At 55.9% G+C, this 19,130-nt stretch overlaps 2 protein-coding genes across 4 annotated transcripts in view; one reads left to right on the top strand and one right to left on the bottom strand.

Annotated features, from left to right (window-relative positions):
• TMCO4 (transmembrane and coiled-coil domains 4) overlaps positions 1-3,873 on the top strand; it is a 52,185-nt gene extending 48,312 nt beyond the window's left edge. For both annotated transcript variants that reach the window (XM_004679360.2, XM_012722663.1), the window contains one exon: positions 3,450-3,873. In XM_004679360.2, the coding sequence (XP_004679417.2) occupies positions 3,450-3,851 (402 nt within the window). In that variant the 3' untranslated portion in view covers positions 3,852-3,873. The remainder of the gene's footprint in view (positions 1-3,449) is intronic.
• The window catches only part of HTR6 (5-hydroxytryptamine (serotonin) receptor 6, G protein-coupled), a 27,370-nt gene extending 8,723 nt beyond the window's left edge, over positions 1-18,647 (bottom strand). The window contains exons 1-4 of one of the 2 annotated variants that reach the window (XM_004678562.1): positions 17,915-18,647; positions 7,227-7,385; positions 6,582-7,030; positions 1,463-1,468 (exon numbers count right to left, since the gene is read on the bottom strand). In XM_004678562.1, the coding sequence (XP_004678619.1) occupies positions 6,593-7,030; positions 7,227-7,385; positions 17,915-18,628 (1,311 nt within the window). In that variant the 5' untranslated portion in view covers positions 18,629-18,647 and the 3' untranslated portion in view covers positions 1,463-1,468; positions 6,582-6,592. Of the gene's footprint in view, positions 1-1,462; positions 1,469-4,817; positions 4,871-5,776; positions 7,031-7,226; positions 7,386-17,914 lie in introns of those variants that run through there. The other variant, XM_012722664.1, reaches the window with a different exon arrangement.
• Between the last annotated feature and the right edge of the window lie 483 nt (positions 18,648-19,130).

Below are 19,130 nucleotides of genomic sequence, written 5' to 3'. Positions count from 1 at the left end.
CTCCGCCTCGGAGGCAAAGGGAGCCGCCTCGCTTCAGAAGGCGGAAGCCTCAAACAGCCCCGCAGCGTGGACAGCAGCCCCGGGCCACAGGCTGGAAACTGAGACTTGAGAGAGTGGACGAATGTGGTCAGAGACGCAGGCGGGGCTCCAAGCCAGGCCCAGGCCTGGGCGTCTCCCCCAGGGGGGTCGAGGGCCCTGGGAGCGGAGGGTGCCCGCCGGCCAGAGGCTGGCCTCTCCATCCTGTTCTTTGGGGTTCCTGCACCCTTGCGTCACCGCCCTGAGGGTCTCCCTCTGCCAGAAGAATCAAATGTGAAAAAGAGCAGCCGACCGTTCCCTTGAAAGGCTGAGCCCTGCTCAAGATCGCGTGACGGTGCGTGACGGTGCGTGACAGTGCGTGACGGGTTCTGCCCTAGAAGCTCGGTACGGGTGAGAACGCAGCCTGGGGTCCAGCAGGGCCCAGCTGAGAATCTGGGCTCTGCCGTTGGCTGTGTGACCTGGACCAGTTACTTGACTTCTCTGTGCCTCTGTTTCCGCCCCTGTGACATGGACGCTACCCCTACCTTTTTGGGCAGCTGGTGCGGCTACTTGGCACACAGAGACCCTCCCATAATGCGTGTTTCCTCCTCTCCTGCCACCACCTTCCATTCTTTTGCCTCTGGAAGCAGCCAGCAGCTTCCGAGTCGTCTCCTCTCGCTGTCTCGGCGGCAGCGTCCCAGCTCTGCCTAATAATAGCTCTTTATCCCATTAGGCGCACATCTCAGAAAGAGCGCTTTCCTCTTCTGGGTAATTAGAGGTAATTAGCACTGCCTCCTTGCCACCCTCCTGTTTTCCTCCCTAGCAAGTTCCCATTAGCGTTGGGGGGCGCTGGCCGCCAGGCTGGGGGCGAAACCTACGGGATCCACCTCGCCCGCTGACCCACGCGCCCAGGGCCGGCGGTCAGTCACCCCAGGCCTCGGCCACCTGCCCCTGCACCTGGTCTGAGGCGGCCTCTGGTCTCAGGGCCAGCGGAGCTGAGCGAGCAGGCCTGGGCCTGCTGCGGGCTGGGGGTGTCTTGGCGTGAGTGAGGCAGGCAGACCCTTCCAGGGTCCTGGGTGGGGGCTGGGTTGCAGCCAGTGGACAGGGATTCTGCCGCCCCAGGGGCCCACTCAGGAGCCAGCACTGGCTCTAGCTGCTTCCAGAACAGTTTGGCGCAAAGCAGACAACAACAACAATGCTAACCAATGGAGACACCACAGTACATGCTTTGTAGCTACTGTGCCGTTTGATCCTCACGGAGCTCCTGTGTCCTGTCCACGGTACAGATGTGGAAGCTGAGGCCGCCCGAGGGGGCGCAGCAGGAGTGGTAGCACCCAGCAGCCCGAGGTGCTCAGCAGGGCTTTCCAGTTGTGCATTCTGGAACAGCTCTTGGGCGAAATTCCCACCCGAATTTCCCATGGACGCTCCTCCTCCTCCCTGGCTCCACCCAGCCCTGCCTGGACACCAGCCCTTCAATGACATTAGGAACATGGAGGGAGGCACTTCTTGTTTATCCCAGGGGTCTAGGTTTCTGCTGACTGGAACAGGACGGCTAGAGCTTCAGCAGCCTATGGGGCTCCCAAATGAAGCAGCCCAGCTAGCGCCCTCCCCTCTATCCAGCCCTTCCAGGGACAGGAAGGTAAAGGAACTCATATTTATGGAACACCCACTATGTGCCAGGCACTGTGCCTCAGTTATGACTTGTGGGTGACTCTTCCTGCCAGCCCTGTGAATGGGTGTCACTAACGCTCATCAGGTAAAGTCCCTGAAAAGTGTTTTCGCTCCTATAAGCAACACCATAGGGAGAGGTAGTGCCCAGTTCCTTGAATGCCAAGGACTTGCCCAGTTGCTAGGAAGAGACAAAGCCCAGGCTGCGGCCCAAGCAGACACTAATGTCCACCCTGCCGGTGGGAACTTACCCACCTGAGCTCCTGACCCCAGGAGTCTGAAAAGCCCCTAATAGCCATGAGTATCTGTGTATTTCCAGCTGTTTTTAAAAAAGTCTATAGAGAAAGAAATAAGAAGTAGGCAGGTTCTGGGTATGAGAAAATGACAAAACTGTGCAGGGAGTTGTCTTTGTGTTCTTGAGAAATCATCTGAATAACGCCGTGATTTGTGATTCAAATGGAAATGCAATGTTGCCAGCTGCCTCGGAGTGCTCTGAGCGCCTGACACCAGCCTCCCCAGTGTTTTCCTGTCTTCTTTCTAAACAAAACCCTCCCTCCTCAGCCTTGAATGAAGGCTGGTGTTTGCCTTTAGCAGCAGAGGGCCCCTGGACTGGCTGGAGAGAGCGGGAGGCTAGAGCTAAGCTGAAGCAGCCTCAGCACACCACCCACTGCGTGCCATTGAGCAAGGCCGGCTCACTTCTCTCTGTGAAATGCGAGTCCCAGCGCTGGTGCGTTCTGGCTGTAAGCTCAGGGTCCCTCATCTACACTTCGCAGCCAACACCAGTGAAAGGGGTCTGTACAGTGAGTTTGTTTTAACAATGTACTAAGGGCCTACGGTGTGTTGGGCAACAGGCCTTCCAGCCCCTACTTTTTCCTCACTACTAATACATCCCAACACAAAAACAGAGGTGTCCCTGTCCCTGAGGAAGAGCGTGGTCACTTCTGAGTTCGTGGCCTTGTCTAAATCAAGATATGGAGCCATGAAACAGAGCCCCAGCTGAAATGACTCAAACGCACAAGAGTTGATGCCGTCACTCTGAGAATAGTCCAGAACAGCGGTTCTAGCCTGGCACTGCGGCTCCAGTCTGAGGACTCAAAATGCCTAGTTGTGCTGCCATCTTCTTGGGGTCAACACATGGCCCAGTATTGCTGCCAGAAACTCCAGCCATCGTGCCTGAATTCCATAGAACCCTTTTACTTCACCTCATTGGCCCAAACTTGCCACAGTATTACAGTTCGCTGTAGGGGCGGGGTCAGGGTGGACTGGAGAATGTACCTGTAAATGGGAGTTCTTCTGATGGCAGGTGGGGGAGAGTGGATTGTAGAAACCACCATGCATCCTGTGCCATGCTCTGGTTTCAGTGAGGGCAACGCTCACTCGCAGTGGCGAGCAGAGGAATAAGGGGCTTGCCCGAGTTCCCATAGCTGGTAAGCAGCCCCACCCCCCACTGGAACCTAAAACTGCAGAAAATGAAAACTTCTGAGCTTCCACTCCAGCTTCTCTCAGCAGATCCCTCCTGCCCCCAGCGCACCCAGGCTTTGTAGAAAAACTTCCTTCACCTTTATTGGATAAGCTCTAGAGCAGCCTTGGCCGAGAGGCATCCTACCTTTTCTGGCTTGAGCATTGGAGTTGCATTGGCGTTCGGTAGGCTCAGGGGGTCTCAGCATCCTGAGACTCAGGCTGGAGTCCCGGAGCTCAGCTGGGCACCCTGCGGAGGGCTGGGCTCTGTTCTCCCGCCATGGTCCTCACTCACTATCCTCCTGCAGGTCAGTGGCCACTTAGACTATGCCAAGCAGATGGATGTCATCCTGAAGGCAGTCGGCATCCGCACCAAGCCAGGCTGGGACGAGAAGGGGCTCTCACTGGCCCCCAGCAGCCTGCCCAAAGAGGAGCCGCACCAAACAGCAGCCACCGCCTCATCAAATAACATCAGCCGCCAGGAGGGGCAAACGCTGGATCCCGCACCTGGAGATGCTCCCCCAGTGGGTACACCCACCGAACCCAGCCAAGCTCAGGTGCCAGCGGGGCTGGGCCAAGCTGGAGGGGTTCCTGCCGCTCCCAGCCCCAGCGAGAGCCCACAGGTCTGCAGCCACGGCATAGGCACCAACCCCCTGGGCTGCCCCGACTGTGCCAGCCAGACCCACGGGCCCAGCACAGGGCAGGATTGACCCCAGAGGGGAGCTGAACCATTCCCAGATTTTGATCTGCAGAGTTCCCAGCCCCCCACGTGAGCCCCAGAGGTGCAGGGTTCCCACCGGTGCCTTTCCTCAGTTGCAAGCACTGGGGCTGAAAAGAAAGGACTTGGGAGGAGGGGGCCGGGGGAGGGAGACAAAGTTTCCTGTCTTGGGGACAAGGTCAGAGCCCTGCGCAATCAGCCAAGCACCGTTCAGAGCCCCGATTCAGAATACAGCCGCGGGGCTTCCTGTACTTGAGGTCACAACTATGGGGTCCGGCGGTCCATCAGGAGATCCAAGGACACCAAGGTCCCACCCACCACATTCTCTGCCACCCTCTGCTGGTGTGCTGGCAAAGCAGGTGTCTGCCTGCCCCCTCCACCCACCCCAGGGCTGCCCGCCTACCCACAGGCACCACTGAGGCCCCCAGAGCTGGTGCGCAGGGAGCGGGGAGCTTCCTCTGCTGTTGGGAGAGAGCCGGGCAGGTCTGCCTCACGCAGTCACGCCGGCTGTGCACGGCACGACTGCAGGGCCCCTGGCGCATGGACACGTGAGTGGGCCTGCCCAGCTGTGCTAGCTGGTGTCCCTGCAGACCTGCAGCAGCAGAGTGAGTAAATGCTGAATAAGCAAGTGGTGTGGGTGGGACTGGGCTTGGTGACAAGACTGAATTATAAGGGACGGATTTCTTGTAACAGCAAGAGAGGTGATGAGGGTTACAGTAATAATAATAGCTGCATTTTAGTATTCACCGTGTACAGATGCTTCCGCCGGTTCCCTCAGTGGGTGCTCACAAGCTGTCAGGTAGGTAACATTATCTTCATTTCACACTTGACGTTATGGAAGCCCAGAGAGGTTAGGTAAGCTGCTCAAGGCCACACAGCTGGTCAGTCTCACACTGCAGTCGATAGGACTTGAGAGCACAGGATCTCAGCCACTGAGCCCGTGCACGGGGACCCTCCCTTCCTCCTCCCGTTGTTGCTGAACAGCAGGTCCAGAGATAATGCTCCTCTGCCCTGCAGATAGGGAAACAAAGGCCCAGGTAGGGAAACTGTTCCCAAGCTCTGGAGGAAGCCAGGAGGGAGAGAGGCAGGAAAAATTAGTGTTGGAGTTGAACAGTTCTTAGGAAAATCCTTGTGTGCCTTTGTTCACCTAACACATTTACAGAGCCCCTGCTGTTATGAGTCCAAATAACTCCTGTGACCTGTAGGAAACAGAGTCCCCAAAGCGAATTAAGGCCAGCGTGTGGGTCAGAACCCAGGACACTGAACTCACCTCACCTGAGTGGCCCCCAAAGCGAATCCAAAATATGGTCATTGCCTTGGGTTTTTATTAAGAGTCCACTTGGGCAGGTCTGGAGGCAGAGGGGAGCCCCGACAAGCACCTTGGCCCCTCTGGCAGTCTGCAGCCAGGGCAGGCGGCAATTCTAATCAGCACCAAGGAGAGCGGCAGGCCACCGAGGAGGGCCCTTGGGAGTCTGGATGAGGGCAATTGGTTGAGGGGGAGGGGAGGAGGGAAGGCTAAGGAAACACTGAAGTTGAAAACAAATATACAACACGTAACCTGTGGAAACCAAGAGGTCCCCCTCAAAAAAAAATAATGTCCCAATCCTGTTTCCCTCACTGATATCAAGGAAGGTCAGAAGGAGTGGGCAAGGAGCTGGCACTGCCCCCTCCACGTGTACCTTCCTTGGCCCAAGGAAGCCCAGGATATTGGAAAAGCACCCCTAGTGTTGAGCAAGTAGCCACCAGCCCCCCTCATCCCCTAGGAAAGGCTTTGCAACTGCCTGGGAGCTCAGATGGGGTCCCCCCAGCATCCAGAGCAAGGAGTTAGGGAGCCAGCTTGTGGCTGTGGATCTGGACTGGGGATGGAGAGAAGGAGGAATATGGAAAAAGCAGTGAGAACAGAGAGCCTTTCCTCACCACAGCCAGAGGCTGGCAGCTGGGTGGCCACGCGTGATGATGGCAGAAGGGACGCCCTGCTGACCACGTGCTGACACTGAGCCTCCTGTGTGCTTTCCCATGACATCCTAAGGGGCAGCCGTTGTAACCCCATTTTGCAAGTGGAACAGCAGGATCAGAGAGGTTCAGTTAGCTGTGCAGGAGCTACTAAGTGATGGAGCAGAAACTCAGGTTGATGCCTGCCTGGCTCCCGGGCTCAGGCGCTCTTCTGCGTGTGGCCACGCCCACCCTGAGGGGCTGGCTGCTCCAAAATCTGTCCAGCAAAGCAGCCTTGGAGTTCAATATCATCTAAGCCAACACATCTCAAGTTGTAATGGGCACACGACTCCACAGGGGCTCGCTAGCACCCAGATTCTGCCCTGGCAGGTCTGGCAGGCCAGGTATGCATTTTTCACCAGGTTCCCAGGTGGTGGCCCAAGAACTACCCTTTGAAGAGCTGACCCAGCTCTGCAGATGCAAACATCCTCCCACACAGTCTGGTAAAAGTGCAAAGGACAGGCTCATCGGCATCCTGACCAGAACCAGCAGAGTCCTTTGACCATCCTCTACACACACCCACAAATCACACACAACAGTGGGGCATCTTGGAGAAAACCACAGCTGAGCTGCCTCTTAACCCTCCAAGTAGGGGGCCTGCAGGAGGCAGCGGGGACTCGGGGCCCCTACTGGAACCCAAGGCTCCCAGGAAACCTGCAGCCTCTGGCCTTTGCCAAGAGCAGATGCTCACTAGCATGGCCCCGTCCAGCCCTGCTCCCCGCTGACCGACTCCAGGCTGGGTCAATGTGTGGGTGTACCAAGCGGATGCAGCCGAAGCTCAGACTCCACAGGATCGATGTTGAAGAAGTTGACCGTGGCCCTGGCAGGTGGTGGGGGATCCCGGGTGGTCTGTCCAGGCAGCAGCAGCTGGGCTGTGAGCTGCAGGCCTGAGGAGCCCCCAGAACCTGAGTCGGAGTCAGAGTCTGGTGGGAGGGGCAGCGGCAACACCTGCTGCAGGCTCAGGCCGGGCCGGGGGCCGCTGTGCGAGGTACGCATGGACGGCGAGGCGGGGCTGGCCCGGTGCTCACGAGCACAGTGGAGACATGGCAGGAACCGGCCCAGGGCCCGCTTGAAGTCCCGCATGAAGAGTGGGTAGATGATGGGGTTCATGGTGCTGTTACAGTACCCCAGCCATGTGAGGACATCGAAGAGGCCTGGGGGGACGCAGTCACACACGGCCTGAAAGGAAAGGGTGCGTCATGCTTGGTGTCAGAGCAGGGACACAGACCACCCCCCACCCCACCCACTGCGAGGACAGCACACACAGGAGCACATACGCCAAGCACACCCTCCTCCCTCCCCATGTCTGGTCAGGGTGGAGCTTAGGGCCTCCCCAGCAAGGCCTGGAACCACCTGCTCCCTGCACTGGCATTACCTGGGCTATGTTGGCCACAAAGAAGGGCAGCCAGGTCACAAAGAACATGCCCAGCAGGATGCCCAGTGTCAGGCTGGCCTTCAAGGCCTTCCTGCTGTGCTTGGTGGCTAGTCGCCTGCTGTCAGCTGACTCCACCCCCTGGTGTGGGGTCCTGGGTACCTGCCGAAAAGAAAAGCACATGAGAAGATCTCCAGTCTGACCCTGATCCCAGCCACAGACAGCCTCGATCCTAACTCTAGATTAACACCTGGTTCCATCAGTAAACGGAGCTCTGACCCTTGACTGGGCCCCAGCTCTGATTCCAAACACCTGACCCTGACTCCAGACTGAACCTTGACCCTGGTCTAGACCAGGCCCTGACATCAGCAGTAAACTAAGCAGGGTGCATGGTCCCAGACAACCCGATACTTCCAGATTTGAGCCCTATGTACTCAAGACGTCAAACTGAGCCCTAGCCTAGTAGACCAGACCGAGCCATGATCCTATTCCAAGCCCTGGCCTTGCCCCATAAGTTCACATGGAGCTGGAGGAAGTGCAGTGAGATAGAGCAGCACTGCCCCAATCACAAGGCAGGTCCTGGCCTCACTGCAAAGGACAATACTTAACACGGGTCAACACACATGACCAACGCCGGTGGTGCAATCAAACAGTGCTTGACGGGGGCGGGCTGCTGCTGTCTGTGTGTGACCCTCTCTTTGTGTGTGATTGTGTGTATATGTGGATTCTTTTCATACTGTGGAATAATAGCTTCGTTCTCATGCTTCACAAAATAGTGATTTTTGAAAATGTGTGCACATAACCAGTGTTTGCAGTGAAACCCATGACAGGTTAGTAGGGCTGCTGGAAACCCTGACATTTTGCAGCACTAATTATACTGTGGACTGGCCAACCTCCACTTTGAAATATGCATGTCAAGAGAAGGAGCTTGAGGGAGGGAAGAACAGGAAGGGGGCTCTCAAGGCAGCCGTGGGAAGGGAGACACAGACAGGAGGAGGCAGATTCAGCCCCCAAACACTGACTGGGTCTCTGACCCAGATCATCCTTTACCCAAGCAGGCCTCTTAATTTTTCCAACTTCATGATCCCTTGGGAATCTAATGAAATCTACAAAACCTCTCCCTAAGGGAAAAAAACAAAAATTTACAGATTTATAGACACAAAATTCCCATGTTTGCAGGGGCTTGAAGGGCCACCTTGAGCCATGGCACCCTTGCGAACCTGTGAAGGCTGACATGTGAAGCCCTCTTGAAATCATGTTTGGATTTTCATGTTTGTGTAACTTGGATTTCCAAGTTACACAAAGACCCACCTATCCTTACAATTTAAGTAACTACCAGTGTGCAAAGGTGTGCACAACTCATTGAACTGTACAAAGGGAATGAGTTGGGAACACACCTGGGCTTTGAAAGCAAAGGAATCCTCTCGCCCTCAACATATCCTAAATCCTAAATGAGAACCCAACTTGGTTCGTGAGGCAGCCAAAGATGGGTTAGATCTGAAAAGATGAGAGCCAGGATTCAGAAAGGGAACCAGATTCCCAGTGAACCTTCGCAGATGGAAAGGGGGTGGAGGAACAAAGCCAAGATGTGTCATCGACAGCGCCAACCCCCACCCCACTCACACAGCAGCACCCGTCCTCGCCTTCCTCAGGGCAAAAAAATGTGATGCTGTCCGTGGTGCTGAAATCCCAGTGCAACACCTGTCTATAGGCTCAGAGCGTCTGATCCTGGAATAGCAGAGGGCAGGAGTGGGGAGATGAAGCATATTGTAACTCCCACTCTTTGATGTATTTATCCAGGTGAACTCTGGTTGTTCGAGATCAAGGGCAAGTTCACACACTTCAGGCTGAGAATTCTCTCCTGTCTCTTGGGGCAGCATTGTACAGAGACACAATGGGCTTCTAAAACAAGTGATCTGGCTTCAGATCCTGCTTCTAGCACTTACTCATTCTGTGACCTTGAGTGAATCTCTGTTTTCAAATCTGTGAAATGGGAGAAAGAATACTCAGTGTACAGAGTGCCTTGAGGCTATGGGTAAAGGCATGCACGTACCCCAAACAGAGGGAGCCCGGAGCGTGTGGAAGCCCTGCCACTGATCAGTGGCATGTGTATAAGGCTGGAGTAGTTTCTGGCACCCTCAGGAGCCTTGTTCTCCTTCCAGCAGCTAGGGCTCCCCAAAGCAACAGAGACATCAGGGCACAGGCTTTCTCTCCCCCAGAGTGAACTTGATGGTGCCCCCACCATAGTTAGACCAGAGGAGAGACCTTTGCTTCTCCCAAAAGAATCTCCTGAGATCAGGCTTTCACACTGTCACCATCAAAGCGGACAGACAGCGGGGGAGGAAGCAGACACCACCCCCAGGTCCATCCATATGGGAACCTGTCTCACACCTGGTGACTGGGGAGATGCAAGAGATAGTCCTGGTCTTGTCAGAGGGCATGGAGAACTCGAGGCAGGTGAGGACTGGGAATTGTTATTGGGAGAGGGAGCTCCAGAAACAAAGTCAAAGTTGCTCTCAGATTCCTTCTCTAGGAATGATCCTGGGTTTTTCTTTCTCCTCTTCCCCCAAAGAGTAGATCCAAGAATATAGGCAAGAAGAAAGAGAAAGAAACTGAGGCCCAGATAAGGCAGGGGCCTTCCCAAGATCACCTTGTATCACTACAAGACTCAAACCAAAGCATGAGTGAGCGCAAGTCAGCAGCATTATCCCCATCAAATGAGCACTTTCCACACATCAGCATGAGCCATTTATCCTGCCAGCCAGACCTTATAAGAGGTAGGCACTTCCATCATCACCTGCACTTTGCAGATGAGGTTCAGAGAGACAAAATCATGTGCCAGGAATCACACAGCAGGTAAGTGTTGAATCAAGGATTCAAAGTCATTTCTGGCTCCAGAAATTGCACTTTGTCCACTTCACCATGCTGCCCCCATGGAGGAGGGGAGGGTGGCATGCACAGAGCTCAGTCAGGATGGGTCACAGAAGCCCACCGCTGTCAAAGAGAGCCCATGGCAACCACCCGCCCACACCCTGGGGCCCAACTGATGTCAGCCTCACATTTCCCACTTCTTCCTGCCCACTGCCCAGGGCCCCTCATTCTATTGTGTGCCTAGCAGGTGCCCCTGCCAGAGAGGGTAGCCCCCTGGAGGACAGTCTGGCCATGCCCTCCCAGGACACAATTCCACCTACAGAGTCCAGTGTCCATAAACATCCACTCGCAGACATACGAATGTGTGCTGCATCCTGGTGTGTGGTAGGGAAACATGGGAATCAGCCAAGCATCCATCAAAAGGAGATGCTAAGTAAGTCCCAGCACAGAACGCTCCACAGGCGTCCCTGGCGACCGAGGGTCAGTCTCAGCGCTGGCACCGCTGCCAGCTCAGTTCCATCCCCGGCCAGGGAGTGACCCACAGGGCACAGTAGCCCTCTCCTGTCTGGTCCACTGCTCCCCTCAGCAGTGTGTTTCAATAGATCTGCCTGTTCTTTTTTTTTTTTTTAAGAAAATATTTATTTTATTTACTTATGCATACAAGCGCTGAATGGCCAGAATTATGGGGGGGGTGGGAGGATTCCCCAGACACAGAGTGGGGAGCAGAACAGGAAAATCTGAACTACACTGCTGTGGGGAGCAGCAGGTCAGACAGGAGAGATCTGCTGCCCCCTGTGGGTCACTCCCTGGCTGGGGATCAAACTGGTGCTGCAGTGGCTGCAGATAGCTTCTTAGTGCTGAGACTTAACTTCTGATGCCACCAGGGAGAGCCAGGCCTGCCTGTTCTGTTCTGTCTCTGGTGAATCCTCTCACCCTCTGGTCTAGGCCCCAACTGTTCTACACAAAAATAAATAACATCTTTAAAAAAGGAAATGCTATAACAAGAAAGAGAATGCTCCATAGATGTCTAAAAGAATGAATTGATCAGGCCTCTCCCTGGTGGCATAATGGGTTGGCGCTACACTGCAAGGCTAAGCCAACTGTGGCCACTGTAGTGCGAGTTCAATCCCTCCTGGGAGCTGACCCACATGGTGCGGCAGACCTCTCCTGTCTCGCCTGCAGCTGCCCTCAGCTGTGGACTTTGTCCTTCTCCCTCTTCTGCTCCCCACTCTGTCTCTGGGGAATCTTCTCACCACCCTGCACCTCCGGTCTGTACACCATTTCTGTATGCATAGATAAATAAATCTTTAAATAAAAAAAAGAATAAATTGATCAAGCTCTCCAAGACATGTTATTAAATAATAATGGTAAGTTGCAAAACAATAGATAAAGCATGATCCATTGGTCTAAAAAACACCCAAAACAAAACATTGTTTCTTTTTGGTACATAAATATGTAAATACCTGGCAAACCATAGTGTAAATTGATATGTATCCCTAGGGGTGGAAGCTGACTGGACAAAAGGCAGAGGCCTCTATTACTTTACCGCCATTGTTGAATTTTTACCTTAAAGTGTCCTTCTGTGCTCCACAGTGTAACATAAATTTTTTATCATCATCTGGAGTCAGCCTGTCTGGTTTCAAGTCATGGCTCTGTTACTGCTCAACCGCCCGACCCTAGGCGAGGAATTTGCCCTCTCTGCTCAGCTTTTTTTCCCCTATAAAATGGTCACTATCAAGCATCTACCTCATTGGGATCATAGGACAGTTGTAGGGTTGGTTGGTTGGTTTGTTTTTCCAATTTTTGCATAGAAGAACTGGGATGAAGTCTAGAGGTTTGGGGCATGAGCGGATTCACCAGAGACAGAGTGAGCTACTGAAACACACTGCTGAGGGGAGCAGCGGGGAGAGAGGAGAGGGAACAGTGAGACGTAACCCCTTGGCCACCAGGGAGACCCCTGAGGGACAGTCTAGATAATATGCAGAAAGTTACTGGACCTACCTGGGATGCGGTAAAAACCACGTGACATGGCTGTTACTGGCGCCCGGCTCAGCGCTTTGACAATTGCCATGAAGCGGCTGGAGGCAGCCACGCGGCTCTTTTACCTGAAAAGGCTCAGAGGGGGCCCTCCCTGGTGGCGCAGCGGGTTAAAGCACTGCACTGAGAGGCTGAAGCCACTTCTGCATGAGTTCGATTCCCGCCTGCCCCGGAGGTGACCACATGGCGTGGCAGACCTCTCCTGACCCGCCCGCTGCTCCCCTCAGCAGTGTACCTCGTCGATCTGCCTGTTCTGCTCCCCGCTCTGTCTCTGGTGAAGCCTCTCGCCGCCCCTGAGCCTCTGGCCTGTACCCCAGCTCTGTATGCACAAATAAATAAATAAATAAATCTTTAAAAAAAAAAAAGGCTCAGAGGGGTGAGCCACCTATTTTACCATCAAGAGGAGAGGAAAGAAAAGGAATTCACATTTGTTGAGCACCTACTATGAGCCGGTTTACATACGTTTTCTCGGATTCTCCAAGTGCCCGTGTGAGATAAGCATAAGTACCTCTGGGGTAGAGGCAGGTGAATGACTTGTCTAAAGCTACTGGGCCATGCTGGAAGAGGCAGGATTTGAACCCACGACCAGCTGGTGCACAAGGCCGGCGTCCAACCCCGGCTGCCTCCAGCCGCCTCCTTCCAAGCAGCAGCCGAAACCACCACGCTCAGCCCCGCTCCCTCCAGCTCTCCCAGCGCAGCCCCCTCCTCCCCCTGCGAGATATTTCTGTGATCACAGCTCCTCTGAGGAGGAGGAAGCAGAGATGGGGGAAGATGGATCACTCAGAATGATGCGTGTTGGGTGAGGGAGGCTGAAGAGCCTGGGGGAGGAGGGAAAGGACGAGACACTGGTGGAGAGAGGGAGGAGGGAAAGATGACGGGAGGCGGAGAAATGGAAGAGAATGGGGAGAGATGGGGATGGAGAAAGATCCCTGGGGCCATGGCTATGGGCCAGAGAACCAGGATCCTGGCAGAGGGAGAGCCAGGCTGAGACGGCAGGGAAAATCCAGTCTGGTCTCTGGCCGGTCTCTGCACTGACCAGGCTCCCACAATGGCCCTTCCGGGATCCCCCAAGCTGAGCACCATCCCACCTGGGCTCCCACCTTTCACACAGCAGGATCCCTCACACACACCCCCTCAGCGCTCTGCCCCAGTCCCTAAACAAGCCCCCTTCCTCAGAGTCACGACGGGGAGCTCTCCTGCTCCCCTGTGTCTGTGCAAGCTTCTTCCTCTCCTTTTTCTTTTTGTATAACAAACTTGCTCTTTAAAAAAAAGTCTGGAAGGGTCTTCCCAGGGAAGGGAAGACCGGGTTGAAATATTGACTTTTTGTAAAGCCTGTTCACAGGACTGGGCAGACTCGGAGGCTGGAAGGAGGCCGCTCGGCAGCCACGGCCTCAAGCCCACCATGCACGGCTGGGACTTCGGGGCCCTGTGCCAGCTCCCTTCACTCCGTGGGAGGCTGGAGGCTGAGTTGGGGAGAAGAACTAAGTGCTATGTGGAGCTGAAGACAGGAGGAAAGGGCCCCCAGGTTTTGTTCATTCCCATCAGCTCCTTCGTGTCCAGCACTGGAGAGCCTCTCTGCACCCAGGCAGGGGGCGTGAGTGGGGCTGTGACCCAGGAGACACAGAAGAGGCAGCGCCCGGAGGTGAAGTCCCACCATGCAGGCAGTCCTCCAGGGATGCAGAAGCTTTGTAGGAGCTGAATGGTTTGGGAAGCAAAGGAAGCAGCCAGGTCTATGCAGTCAAACCAAGAGAAAAAGTTCCCAGCAATGGAGGGTGTCAGGAAGGATGAGTTTCTGGCTGGAGAGGCCCACAGGTCACTCTGCAGGGAGGCAGAGGACTGGCCTGTGTGACCGCAAAGGTCCTCCCAGTCTGGCTTCAGGACTCAGGCTGAATTCTTTGCTTCAGTTTTGAAACACATGCATGGCCAATTATAGACTTCGACAGTTCACTAGCTCAGGCCCTCTCATGAGCTCTGTACCCTCACTGTGCTGGGGTCCCTCGGCCGATGTCTGTCCCCCGGCTAGAACCTGGACACCCAGAGGAAGCAGCACCCTGAGCTGCTCTCAGCTGAGCTCTCTCCCACGCGCCCCACCTGCATCACCCAGCCAACGAAGCCATGCAGCGGGCAGCAGAGGCCCCTTCAGCACAAGACCTAGTCTGAAAGGAAGGAAAGGGGAAAATGCAAAAGGAGAGGAGCCCCAGGCTTGTAATTTCTCCTTCTGTCAGCAGAGACTTCGGGTGCGCGAGACACTGTTTGAGGTGCAGTCGTTAGAGACAAGTCCCTGCGCTTATAGCGTGTAGGTGCCAGCAGGAGCAAGAAGCAATAAATGAGTGGGGAAGCGAATACTGTGTCGGAGGCAGTAAGGCTGCTGAGAATGATAACTCAGGACATCAGGCGGGAGGGAGGGAGGTGGGGAGATGGGCAGTTGCTACCCTTGGTCGAGTGATAGCAACCAGGCAGAGGCAGAAAGTGAGGGGAAGCCCCGTGGGGTGGGGAGGGGAAGCCCCGGGGGGAGGGGAAGCGGAGAAAGGGCATTGCAGCAGCGGGAAGAGCAGGTGCAGCAGCGGGAAGAGCAGGTGCAAAGGTCCTGTGGCAGGAGTCTTCGGTGTGCTCAGGAAGCGCAATGAAACAGTGAGGGGAGCAGTGGGAGGAGAGATGGCCAGAGAAGGCTCCAAGTGCCAGGTGGCACGAGATGAGAGGCCACCAGAGCAGAGAAAAAACACAGCAGGACAGTGTTTAAGAGGTCGTTCTGAGGTCTCCCTGGTGGCACAAAGGGGGAAGTCTCAGCACTATGCAGCCATCCCCAGCCACTGCAGCAGAGTTCGATCCCCAACCAGGGAGGTGACCCGCATGGCACAGCAGACCTCTCCTGTCTCACCCGCTGCCCCCCTCAACAGTACTATTTCAGTAGATCGGCCTGTTCTGCTCCCCATTCTGTCTCTGGTGAATCCTCTCACCTTCCCACACCTCTGGCCAGTACACCAGCTCTTGTTTGCATAGATAAATAAATCTTTTTTTTTTTTAAAGAAATTATTCTGGCTGTTGCATAAGATGGAAAGAGCCTCCAAATGGAATCAGGACATTGATGCAGGAATCAGAAGCTACTGCATTAACCCAGACACCAATTAAGGGCTTTGCCCAGGGTCAGAGGGTCGCAACGCTGACAGAACCTGGACATGTTTTAAAGGTAGAGATAAGAGGTGTGAGAAAGAAGGGCATCCTGCTGCCCCTACAGTCCTGCCTGAGCAACTGGAAGTTTGCAGCCGCCGTTCATCAGTATGACAATGACAGGGGACTGTGTCTAGGGCTCGGAAAATCCTGCGTCGCCTTTGGGGCACATTAGGTAAGCCACACAGGCTGGGATCATCGGCATGTAGGTGGTATTTTTAGTCATGAGCCCAGATGAGCTCACAAAGGGAGTAGACGTGGAAACAGCCAGGAGGTTCAGGGACTGATGCCGCAGCTGGGGAGAGGTCTGGAGGACCCGAGCCCAGAGGGAAGGCCCAGCTAGGAATCAGAGGGACACGGGGTGCTGTCCCTGGCCAGTGGATTCAGACCGTCACTGCCCGCCTGCTGCCCACAGCTCACATCGAGATTCAACATCGGGCAGATCCGACCTTGAACCTCACTACCCAGCTGTGTGACCTTGAGCGAGTTCTCTCACCTCTCGCTGAAGCTCAGCACCCCACCTGTCAGGCAGGGAGGACAGCAGTACTTGGGTGTTAGGGATGACCTAGCTTGCTGCCTGGTGTACAGTGAGCACCCCAAGATGGTGGGGCTGCAGCTCTTCATTCCTGGGGCGCCCGTGCAGGCTCAATTAGCAGCCAATTAGACTCACAGGAGGAAAACCTGTGTCCCTGGCACCTTTGCAACAGACAGTGCAGACCTCTCCCTGCCAACCGCAGCAAGACCAGTCAGCTTCTCACATCCTGAGTCACTAAGGAGACGCCCCCACAGGGGAGATGACTGCAGTGGTAAAGGGGCACCTGTATGGTGACCGGCTAACTCACACCATGGGCCTCCTGCGCTTCTGGTTATGGTTACAGCGGGGCTGGTGCTCGGCCTCTAGCAACCCCCAGCACCCCTTAGCACCTCACAAGGAGAAAGCAAGCCTGGCACTGTACGCCAGTGGGGTGTCAGTAACCCTGGGGTTTCCGCAGCTTCCTTGAATCGGTGATGACCTGCTAATAGCAAAGACACTGGTTTTCCATTTCTGGAAGAGATGAGAAGTTTTACTTGTGGAAGTAAAAAAGAAGAGAGGATTTAAAGAAAATGCTAATTGCATAGTAATCAAGCAGTTAGAGGGGTGTGCAGCATGTCAGGGAGTGGTAGTAAAGCAGGTACCCCAAGGCAGCTTCCAAACACCTGAAGATTGGGAAACAGTCCCACACCTGGACCCCCAGCCACCCTCCGCAAGAGCCACATCAGGGTCACAGCCAGCTGCTAAGACTCTAGAATATTCTGGAAGCACAGATGGGGGAGAGAGCCTCCTGGCCGTCCAACCCCACCTCCCCCAATCCAGCTGGCCAGCTGTAGCCCTGGACCTCACTGTTGGGTGCAACAGGCAAGCTAGTCTGGTTACCTGCAGACCAGGGTGTCCTTCAGCTCTCAGCCAAATCCCCACCCACCCAGGACCCCCAAAGTACCCCGCTATCCTGCAGGAGCCTCCCCCCTGAGACTACACCCAGATGAGCCTGGATAGCTCTGCCAAGACTTTCCTTGGGGGCTGTGACCTGATCTCCTGGGCTCAAGCCTGGTCAGCTGAAATCCTCATCCACAGAGTGGACAAGAGGATGGGGTGCCCTGTGGCCTGAGTGACGAGAGCAGCCACTCCACACCCCAGGGTTTTGTACTCAGCGAACATAGCCCACTCACAGGAATTAGTGTAAACCCCCACTATGTGCACTGGGGATAAAAATCCACCCAGATCTACCAGGTCCTGGAGTTTACATTTGCTGACACAGAGAATGAACAAGTTAAATAAACTGGAGGTTGGTATAGAGAATAAGGGGGAGGGAAGGGGTCAGGGCTGCAAGACAGACCCTGGCATCTGGGAAGTGGCAACTTATGAGCTCAGCAAGAATCAGCAAGGGCAGCCCTGGAAGAAGCGCATTCAGGGCACAGGAAGCATCAACTGCAAAGACCTGGATGCAAAAGTCAGTCTGGTGCCTTCTAGAACCTTCAGAATGGTCATGTGACTGGTGCAGAGAAAAAGAAGAGGGAAAGGGGAACCGGTAAAACTGAATGGTTGGAGGGCTGTGTCCTGAGGTCAGACCCCGACAGATCTCTTTATCTGGAGAGAGTGGGGGCCGCAGAAGGTGTGAAGCAAGGAAGGACCATAATCTTTTTTTTCCGCCAGCTCTTGTGCAGAAAATGGATAGTAGTGGGTCTGCAGTGGAAGCAGGGGGAGAGGGTGGGAGACTTTCCAAGAGGCAGCAAGACGGGGAGGTGGCTGGCATTGGTGATGGCCTGTGCTAAGAGGCGGCACCCACGGACCTCACTCATGAACCAGGTGAGAGGGAAAGAGGAAAGTTTCTCCTACCGTCTGATGCGATAGCATGGTAGTGCCTTTGTCATGATGGGGAAGACCCGGGAGAAGCAGGTGGGGAAAGCTGCATTCCTGGAGCAACCTGTGGACAGCTGGGCACTGAATCTAGAGCGTTCAGAAGAAATGGCCATGGGGAGGTCGCCAGTAAGAATACTGTGGTGGGTACCTGATGGCTGCTCATACCTCGCCAACCTCACCATCCCTCAAGCCTGGCTCTCCCAGCGCACCCGGGTACCTGCAGCGTGTCCAAGACCTGGCCGGCCATGCCCGTGGTGAGGGAGGCCACCTGGACGGCCTGCTTCCGCGCCGCCAGCAGGATCCTGCAGTAGGTGAAGCAGATGGCGCCTGAGGGCAAGAAGAAGGTGAGGCCGGAGGCCACGAGGACGAAAGGAAGGCTGGCCAGCAGACGGCACTGGCCCGGGGCAGGTGCCCGCACTCGGCCCAGCTCGTGCCAGCCCAGCAGCAGGGGCAGGAAGGAGGTGAGCGCGGCCAGGCTCCAGGCGCCCAGGACGAGCGCCAGAGCGCGTGGGGACGTCATGCGCAGCTTATAGCGCAGCGGAGAGAGGATGAGCAGATAGCGGTCCAGGCTGATCAGGCAGAGGTTGAGGATGGAGGCGCTACAGCACATCACGTCGAAGGCGGCCCAGAGCAGGCAGAGGCTGCGCGCCAGCACCCAGCGCCCGTACAGCGCGTTCAGCATGGCCGGCGGCATCACCACCAGCCCCACCATCAGGTCTGACGTGAAGAGCGACACCAGGAAGAAGTTGGACGTGTTGCGCAGGGCGGGCTGCGTGCAGATAAGCGCGATGAGCAGCGAGTTGGCTGCCGCCGTGAGCGCGATGACCACACACATTGCGGCCGCCACCCAGACGCTGCCCCCTGGGTCCGACGGAGACCGCAACCCCCAGTCCGGGGTGCTGGTGTTGGCAGGGCCCGGCTCGGGGACCATGGGCGCGTAGGACGGAGGGCGAGGACTTGAGGCCCCAGAGGGCGCCGGAGGAGGCGGTGGGGTGGGCCAAAGTCAGGGCGAGGGACCTGGAGGAGCTGAGATTAGATGGGCGTGGTTGGGGAGAACAGCCCCCCGGGACTGGGGCGCTGGGCCAAGGGGCGGCGACCCACGGAAGGAGAGGGGTTGTCTGGGCGTCCTCAGGGCGGGTTAGGAAGTTTTGGGGGGGAGGGGGCCTGACGAGAAGTAGAGCCCTCTAGAGGGGGAGGACGGTAAAGTGGGGCGGGGGCGCCTGCCGGAGCCGAGACCCCAGAAGGTGGGAGCTGGGGACTCACGGGCGCTCTCCAGCCCGGGCAAGCTCCCCCGCGCCCGTAGGCATGTGGGGCGCCAGGTCGGGAGTCGTAGTGCTTGGGTGGCAGGTTGGGGGGACACGGGCACGAGCGATGCCCCTGGCGGGAAAGGCAGGTCTCAGAGCCCGAGCAGAGGAAGCTCGGGGCTGGGGCGG

This window comes from Condylura cristata, unplaced genomic scaffold (genome assembly GCF_000260355.1).
Source record: "Condylura cristata isolate star-nosed mole 26May11 unplaced genomic scaffold, ConCri1.0 scaffold00008, whole genome shotgun sequence".
NCBI classification, from domain to species: domain Eukaryota; kingdom Metazoa; phylum Chordata; class Mammalia; order Eulipotyphla; family Talpidae; genus Condylura; species Condylura cristata.
This window is presented reverse-complemented; position numbering and strand designations above follow the sequence as displayed.